Source organism: Ctenocephalides felis, unplaced genomic scaffold (genome assembly GCF_003426905.1).
Source record: "Ctenocephalides felis isolate EL2017-DRISC unplaced genomic scaffold, ASM342690v1 CF-g0.4_SCAFFOLD_00254, whole genome shotgun sequence".
In the NCBI taxonomy this organism is placed as follows: domain Eukaryota; kingdom Metazoa; phylum Arthropoda; class Insecta; order Siphonaptera; family Pulicidae; genus Ctenocephalides; species Ctenocephalides felis.
The window spans coordinates 24242-34449 of NW_020536408.1; the positions used below are offsets into that span (position 1 = coordinate 24242).

The 10208-nt window shown below is 37.1% G+C and overlaps 1 protein-coding gene across 1 annotated transcript; it reads left to right on the top strand.

The window, feature by feature from the left end:
• The first annotated feature begins 9282 nt into the window (after positions 1-9282).
• LOC113363041 lies at positions 9283-9873 on the top strand. The gene has a single exon (XM_026605533.1). It carries the CDS (start codon positions 9283-9285, stop codon positions 9871-9873), a length of 591 nt encoding a protein of 196 aa, XP_026461318.1.
• Positions 9874-10208: the final 335 nt, after the last annotated feature.

Below are 10208 nucleotides of genomic sequence, written 5' to 3' on the forward strand. Positions count from 1 at the left end.
CACTGACCTCCACAGGGACAAAGACTTACGAATAGACCCTGCCACAGTTTCCGAAATAAAGACAATAGTTAAAAAATTACCGAACAGAAAAGCACCAGGATCGGACGCACTACAAAACATAATACTTAAACAATTGCCGACGAACGCCTATATTTTACTTACTCGCATAATAAATAGACTAATGACAAAAGGCTGCTTTCCCGCTTCTTGGAAAACCAGCCAGACATACCACAGAACTACAGACCGATCAGCCTCCTCAACACAATGAGTAAGGTAGCCGAAAAGGTACTACTCAAAAGACTTAACAAACACATAAGACACAACAAAATCATACCTGACACACAATTCGGTTTTAAAGAACGACACTCCACACTACACCCACTGACAAAACTCATAGAAAATACAGTTCTCAATTTTAACAGACGAAACCATACCGGATTGGTGTTATTCGACTTTGAGAAGGCGTTTGACACCATATTGATGGACGGACTTATACATAAACTTATCCAACTCAACTTTCCACCATACATTACAAGAACATTACACTCATATCTTTCAGACGGCGGGAGTACTGCAGGGCTCGATTCTGGGACCGTCACTGTTTAACGTCTACATTCACGACATACCCACTGACTCCGACACAACGTTACTGACGTTTGCTGACGACACTGCCATATACAAATCATCACGATCACCGACGCTACTGACTACAAAGATACAGACACACATAGACAAACTGACCGAATATACTGACAAATGGCAGATCAGAATCAATCCGCAAAAGACGGAGGCAATTTTATTTACAAAGAGCCGAAATGCCACGACTAGACTGACTGACTTGGACAAAATTAAAGTATTGGACTGTGAAGTTGAGTGGTCGAAGGATGTCAAATATCTTGGTGTGACTCTGGACCATAGACTCAGCTTCACAAAACATATTGATACAAAAATAGGACAGGCTTACGGGATGTTAAATCTACTGAGACCTCTCTTGAACCACAACAGCCCGCTAAGCGTGAAAAACAAGCGGACAATTTACTTGGCACTAATAAGACCGTTACTGACATACGCCGCTCCGGCATGGAATGCGACGACTAATACTAACTTACGGAAACTACAGACATTACAAAACAATACACTACGACTGGTACTTAAAAAAATCAGGGACCCACTGACTAGACATTACTACTCTTCAAAATACATACACAAACAGACAAAAGCTCACTGAAATTTTTTATCTAAAATATGGGGATCATCCTAATATTAACATCGTGGGCCTCGGCCAATACACTAGAGACGATATTTGGTATGGCAATCACGCCATGCCAAAATATATACTGATCGACCAATAGCAGTGGATGATACTTGGCACGATACAGATTTTCTCCTTTAGAGTAAATAAATCTTTTACTTTGTTTTTCTTTTTTGTGTAATTATGTGTTATTATAAATAGTGCCATGTGATTTTTTTTGAGGATAAATTTTCTTTCTTCTTTTTTGTCACACTAATATGAACTTATTTTTTATATTCAGAAGTAATTATTGTTTGCAAAATTATATCCAATGATGGATAATATACCTACGGGTAAAAAATCATGTTAGAAAATGTAATGTACATACTTACATTTATCGAAATATATATGTTTTTGACTTGACTTGAAATACTATTACTTATTTCTGTCTGTCTGTCTGTCAAATACTCACATAGATACGGCTAAGTATCGGCCTTATATTGCGTCTTTCTTGAACAAAGCGCAAATTTGTCAGAGGCATGCTCCGCTTCCGACACAAAATTATAAGGTGAAAGTGCCTTTTGCTACTTTCTTTCCAAATTCTGGATCGGAATTGGTAATGGACTGAAAGTAAGCACATTTGAAAGTGTTATTCAAAATTTTCTAAAGTCAGTACAGTATTTTATATTTTAATAAATTCAGTGAACATCGTAATAAAATCGCCAGAAATCCCGAGCGGGAGCCTCGGCAGACATATGGACGTCTTGACGAGCACCGTTCTAAAGAATAAGTACCAGGCGTTATCGGACCGCAGTGAAATGGACACAAATCGAGAAATAGACGAGTACCGGGTTGTGAAACGCAAGAAGCGGTTAAGGCAAAACAACGTAGAAAATGCGATCGGAAACCAGAAAGCTACTACTCAGAAGCCATCTACATCCAGAACAGAGCAGTTAGCAGCCAAGAACACCACCGTACCGGAGCCAAGGATACCTCCTATCATCGTCAAATACCAGCTGGATTTAAAAGTAATTAAATATATCAAAGATACCACGAAAATAATTTTTAGGACCCAATATTTAAAGCAACAATTACACAAAAAATTTATGCCGATACGATTGCAGAACATGAAAAAGTAAAAAACATACTAAGGGATTGTGATTTCCAATTTTACACCTATACATTACAACACGACATCCCAAAGAAAATTACTATAACTGGCCTAAATCCAGACATAACTGAGACGGTGGTTTTTGAAGAGCTGAAAGCCAAACATATTAAGGTAAAGCAGGTGGTCCAAATTAAGAAGAAGGAATCGGACGGCAGTCAACGCAAACTTCCTATATATATTGTCCTTCTAGATAAGGAACAAGAGATGGCCAAACTAAAAGAAGTAAATAATATAGAAGGACATATATTTAAATGGGAAAGTTACAGGCCACTCAACAAGACTATCCAGTGCCACAAGTGCCTAAACTTTGGCCATACTTCATACACGTGCGACATGCGCTGTAGATGCATAAAATGCACGAACGTGCATCCACCGGGAGTGTGCACGAAACTACCAACTGAAGAAGCGAAGTGCGTGAACTGCCAAGAAAACCACCCGGCTAACTACTCGCAATGCCAGCTCTAATTAATTATAGAGCAAAAAGGGATAAACGTGCGCTTAAGAGACATCAAAAATACAGGCCAGCGCCAACACCTGCGCCGATGACGAGGAGCTTCTCGTCAGCCTTACAACCCACCAACGATGGCCGTACCAACAGATCTGCGTTTCCTGAACTCCCGGTACCATCGTCATCACGAACACCGCCGGCCTCCCAGTATCCATCGATCCAGCCAACACCAGAAACAATCCTGCCAGCATCCTCACGAATCCAACCTAACACCAGCCAGTCCGATCCAGACCTGAGTACACCAGAGGGACTTTTTACTGTTATGGGTAAAATCAGGAAGTTAATCGCGGATCCCGAGGTAAGACAAATTTTCAGTCAGCTTTATAAACTGACAAAGACATTGAACACCAATATGACTTACAATGACAAATATACAACCATACTGAACTTTTTAACGACATGCCCATAAATCACACGCGCAACATACACATAATGTACTTCAACTCCAACGGACTCAAAAAGAACGTAAACGAACTGAAACAGACTATAACAAAATATGACTTGGACATTGTACTAATTAACGAGACACACCTGAAACCTACGGACAGACTTTACATCAACAACTACAAAGTATACAGGAACGACAGACCGACAAACTCAGGCGGATGGGGAGGCACTGCGATATTGATCAAGTCTAATATCAGACACGAGCAAGTGCCAAACCTGACAGCGGGCGGTTCTGAAATAACAACTATTAATGTAAAAAGGGTCAAAAAGTGACTATAATATCGATTTACATCCCGGCAAGCGGACTGCAACTGACGGACCTACAAAACCTACTTGACTCAAACACACACGTCTTAATGGCAGAAGACTTCAACGCGCAACATACATCATGGAACTGCAACTACAACAACGTGAACGGAATCCGACTCTACGAATATCTGACGGAACACAACACCACGGACGCACAACTACACTATCCTGACACGCCGACCAGATACGCCACCGTACAGACGCACCATCACAGCACGATCGACCTGGCCTTGACAAAAAATCTTCACATAACATCCGAACCCATAACTAGAACACTTCCCAACTCTGACCATAACCCTGTTTTTATGACTATCTCTGACAGACTCGACGTCGACCATACTCCAGAACGCAACATTTTAGATTATTCCAGAGCCAACTGGCCACTTTTTAGAGACAATATTACAGACAATATACAACACACGATACCCATAGAGACCAATACAGACATAGAGGAGGCTGTGACACATCTGACACGGACGATCACATTTGACACGCTACCCCAACAAATATTAGTAAAAATTAAATTAAAGACAATATAAAGAAATTGTGGCAACGTACTGGTGACAGACTACTAAAGGAACACGTGAACAGACTGACAAAAATTATTTATAATGAGATACGTGAGCACCGGAACGACACTTGGACTAAAAGACTAGAAAACATCAACACTGACCCAAACAAAGTTTGGCAAACAGCCAAAAGCCTGACCAGGAAAACAACACCAATCCCGCCACTCAAACTACCTGAAAACAATTACACCACGATACCAGCAGACAAAGCAGAAATTTTGGCCACAAACTTCGAAAACATACACAAACAAAACGCCGACATTAGACGCAGACTTAAGACGAGACGTACGCAATTCTATTCAAAATTTCACTGAACAATTTAACGACAAAGACTTACGAATAGACCCTGCCACAGTTTCAGAAATAAAATCGACAATCAAAAAACTACCGAACAAGAAAGCACTCGGACCGGACGGACTACAAAATATAATACTGAAACAACTACCAACGAACGCATACATACTGATTACACGACTGGTTAACCATATAATGGCCAAAGGCCACTTTCATGCTTCATGGAAAACATCAACCATATTTCCTATCCTGAAGCCGAGGAAACAGTCAGACTCTCCGCAAAATTACAGACCAATCAGCCTCCTCAATACAGCAAAGTTACCGAAAAGATACTGCTCAAACGAATCAACAGACACATCAGACGAAACAAGATTATACCAGACACACAGTACGGCTTCAAGGAAAAGCACTCTACGTTACATCCACTCACACAGCTAATAGAAAACACTGTACTCAACTTCAATAGACGAAACCATACCGAAACCATAATACAAAAATTGGATAGGCTTACGGGATGATGAATCTACTGAGACCTCTTTTGAAACACAACAGCCCGCTAAGCGTGAAGAACAAGCGGACACTTTACTTGACACTCATAAGACCGACATACGCCGCTCCGGTATGGAACGCGACAACCAAGACCAACAGACGGAGACTACAAGTAGCACAGAACAAAGCACTGCGACTGGTACTAGACAAATCAAGGAACCCACTGACGAGACACTACTACCCAACGAAATATTTACATGAACAGACGGACATACCGACTATACTAGAACACATAAAAAAGCTCACTGAAAATTTTTACCGAAAGTGTAGGAATCACGATAACAGTACCATCCGCGCGTTAGGCCAATACACACCAGAAATAATATGATACGGGAATTATGCCATGCCAAATTACCTGATCGAGCCCCAGTAAATATATGAGCAATGAACCACTGAATGAATTTTTTTTCAGGAGAATAAAATTTTTCTCCTTTTTTTATCCTTGTAAAATAATAATAATAAAATATTGTATAAATACAATGTAATGTAAAACTATACATCTTTGGGTAGAATACCTCAAGGTAGAAAAACCCACATTTAATTCAATGTATGTACCAATATAATGAATAAATTTTTATTTCTGTCTGTCTGTCTGTCAAATACTCACATAGACAGTTTTAGTGAAGTTTCAATAGATTTTAGTGAAATAAGTATTAAGTCCGGAATTGATTCTAAATCTTGCCTTTTTAAAGGCACCGGGCTTAATACTTACAAGTTGGATATATATTATTATATCTGTCAAAATTTTAAAGGTGAACGAGCCTTTTGCATACTTCTCTCCCCAAACGCCGGATTGGGGTTGCTAATGGGGAGGAAGTAAGCACCCATTAGCAAGTGTTTTTTCTTTTTCAAAATTGTAAAGTCTTTTTATATCATTTTTAATAAATTTTAAAATCAGTGCGCAAAATCCTTCAGGAAGCAGAATAATTCCCGGGCAGGGACCTTGGAAAAAGTTCAAGATGTCGAACAGAAATCAAAAGATGGACGTGCAGACAAGTACTGCACTAAAAAATAAATATGATGCGCTCACGGACCGTACAGATATGGATACAGATAGGGAGAGTGAGGATAACAGGAAGGTAACACGCCGAAAGAGGGCGAAAAAGAACAAGGGACCTGAGAAAACCACTACTAGGTCGAAACCATCTACCTCAGGCGTCCAAGAACACCACCACTAAAGAGGCAAAAATCCCACCGATTATCATAAAAGGTCAAATAGATTTAAAAACAATTAAATATCTAAGAGAAACATCTAAAATTAATTTTAAATATCAATACCTCCATAATAATCTACACAAAATTTTCACTGACACCGCTAAAGAACACGAGAAAATCAAAAATCGAAATGCCAAGGGTCAGCAAATATCAATTTTATACCTACACAATCAAAGAGGAAATACCGAAGAAAATAACCATAACCGGTCTATATCCATCAATTACAGAGATTTTCTTGAAGATCTCCTGTCGAAAGGGATTAAAGCCAGGCAAGTAGAGCAGATAAAGAGGAAAACCTCAGATAGTAGTCAACACAAATTACCTATATACATTGTTCTCCTCGATAAAGACCAGAATATGTCGGAGCTAAGGTCGATTGGTGGACACATCTTCTCCTGGGTCTCGTCAGCTGTAAACTCTACCAACAGTGGACCCAACGTCAGAAACTCCCTATCCCATCGTCACCATACAGATCAATGGTCCAGTCTTCACAAACAATGGTCCAGCCTGCACCATCATCATCACAGATCCGGCCTGCACTATTATTAATTAGAGATATTAGGCTATGAAATTATAATTATTAAGAAAGAGCAACACGAAATGTTGCTCTATGTGAGAGCACAAAAGCAAAATTATTCATCAACTTCTCATAATCCCATTGCCATTTCTTTTGAACTGCCCATTACAGATGCCTACAGATGTACAAGAAATGGAGATGAAATTAAGAAATAATGATGTTACTTTGGAATTGGTAATAAGTTCGAATATTGTTAGTAGCATGCATTTGCATATATTAAATGTATGAGCATATATATAATTTGTACTAGATCGGCCAATTATCTTTACTTGGTGGGAATAACATGAAAAGAGCAGTTTTTCAATAGACATCAAAATCGAATTTAATAGTTAGCACCTGTGCTCAATGTTGTTGACATTGTGTAACATAATTTATTGATGTTTCAGAGGATTATGCCCAAGGATCACGTCGTTTAAAAAGATCATTTAAAACAAATGATATACAGACCACTGAAAATGAATCAAACACTGATAAAGATAGTGAGCCTGTTTTATTAAATTCTAAAAATGTCTCTTGCTTATTATCGCAAAAACGGCCTTTGAACAACAACAATAATAGAGACTATAATGCAAACGATGATTTAAATAACTCAGAACTTTCTGAAGGTGAAGAAATTACCCCCGCGGAGAATTCAGATATTGAAATTAGTGCAAAAGCTGCATTTGATAGTACAACGGCACAACCCAAAGGTTGTTTTTATTTTTTACAGTATTACATATTCTTATTTTTTACAGTAGACATCATATGATTCAATGGAATGGTTTCAGTAGATATCAATGGAAAAATAATTCAAGCTTCTGAAATTACGTGTGATTAGTATTAATTGTTGTGATAAAAACATTATAATATACTAAAAGTAAAATTACATTCACTCACACAGATTGTCTGAAAGTATTATTGATATTCAATTAGGTATTTGAATTTTTTTTTAATGGAAAGATCATATATAAGTTTTATAACAAAGTTTTATTTTTCTCGCAATAATTAAAAAGTTATACCAAATTAAAATTTGAGCGCCGACAAGTCCCGAACGAAGCAAAGCGCGTGTGACGTCATTCTGTTACGGGTGATTCATTGTAGGATACAGCTTTGAACATGTGCTATGCTTTGAACTTTTATTAATATCGTTCGGTCAATGTTAAATATTCAAAAATATATAAAAAATCTCAAATGTAAAATGTTATCGCTGTTGTTTTATACCATTATGTACAAATACAACAGAGACAACTCCTGAAAAAATGTTTTTGCATGTTCCTGATGACGAGAAACGTCAAAGAAAGTGGTTTCAAGCAGTGCACCGAGATTATCCTGAAACAAAATCGAATTTTTCTTGTTGTGAAGATCACTTTGATATAAGTATTTCAATTTTCTACTAATCATTTAAAGTTATCTGATAACTAGAGATAACTTTGATATATTTATAATTTTCTGACGTTTTTGGTTAAGTATTGAACTATATAAGATTGAAGATTAAGATGGTTTTGTTTCCTAATTATAAAAACATTTATATAATTCTTATTATACGTTCCTTTTGCAGCTAAAGGATGATATGAAAAATTATATATATTACACGACAAAGGTAGGTAAAGCTAAGATTAAAATTGATGTGGTACCACACAAGTTTGAATGTCAGCCTAATCGTAAACGACGAGGGACTTCTAGACCAGCTTCAGAAAAAAGACGAAGACAACAATTAATTCAAGAAATTTTTAGTGAATCTTCGGGTAATATGAAAATTGTTAATCCTCAGAAACCAAATATTGATGCCATAACAGGCAACAGTGTTGATGTTGAAAGTGATAATGCTCCTTCAAATATAATAATTAAAGTCAGTGTTGGTACACAAACACCAATCGATTTTAATAGTCGTGCTGTTGCTATTCAAGTAAATCCTAAATATTGTAGCAAGTCAGTCCATTGTGAACCTTAATCAGCCGGAGTAGATCAGTCCTGCTCACCAATTAAAACTGGTAGCATGAGTACTGCAACATCTCCAATAATACCAATAATCGAAGATAATCAGAAAAAATTGTCAGATAATAGTTTCACCACAAATTCAAACAGTTCTCGAGAGATTTATGAGCCTTCAGAGAATAGCGACTCGAGTTATATAGATTGTAGCTCACAGTCTCCTATAAAAAAGGTGAAATTGTAGAAGTCACAAATTATTTAATTAATGACAATTTGAGGGCCTATACTGGAGTCCCTCAAAAATTTAATGTAATGTTAGAACGTCTCAGTGTTATTTCTAATACCAATATGACTAATATAAAATTATCTTTAATGAAAATTCGACGCCAAGACAGTTTTGAAAGATTAAGCGAACAGTTCGGAATGAGTGTAAGCAACGTTAGCATTATTTTAAATAAAACAATTCCGGTATTGACACATTTTTTTAAAAAGCTTGTTTACATGCATGAGCTTGATAATATAAAAAGAATATTACCGATAACATTTAGATGTTCTTATAGTCATGTGGTAGCTATTATTGATGCATTTGAGATTCAAATCAAGAAACCTAGTGATCCAGAGCATCAATCATTAACTTGGTCAGAGTACAAAAAGTGTAATACTTTAAAATATTTAATATCTTGCACACCGGATGGCTTTATCAATTTCATCTCAAACGGATTTGGAGGTCGAACTTCAGATGAATTGTTATTTCAGGAAAGCGAAATAGTAGAAGAGTTACCCGAAGGTTGTGCTGTAATGGCTTGTCGAGGATTCAAGAATATTGTTCAGCTTCTTGACAATAAAAAGATTGAATTAATTCGAACACCTTCAGTGAGTACTGGAGTTAAATTATCACAATCCGATGTTTTACAAGGCAAACGAATCGCTGCTCTACGTATTCATATAGAACGCGTGATTGGACGAATGAGAGAGTTTGATTTTCTCAAACCTCATGTGGTTGTTAATCATAATATGTTACCTTTAACAGACTATATTGTTATCATCGCAGCAGCACTAGTGAATTTACAAACACCTATAATTTCAAGTTAAATTTAAGAATATTTTCATGACAAAAGAAATGGCTAAATAGCTACCATAACTATATCAATATTAGGAACATTTTGCTTTTATATATCCTGTATCATACATAGTTAAACTAAATTAACTTCAACTAATCGTTTTTAAAGGAAAATTTACCACGTGTTTATCAAGTTCCGTAAAATATAGCCGTAAGCACTGCGCCAATAGAGTAACGGCACGGTAGTCAATGTTAGGAGGTTGCAATTACAATCTGAAGTCACAGCCACGGTAGCCAATCGTGGCGCGTTAACGGTCACATGACTAATTTTTGAATTTAATCAATTTTTAAACGCTCATAACTAATT

Bases quoted from the DNA above. Each gene is read 5' to 3' on its own strand.
- LOC113363041 (XM_026605533.1), top strand. From the start codon at position 9,283: ATGCATGAGCTTGATAATATAAAAAGAATATTACCGATAACATTTAGA.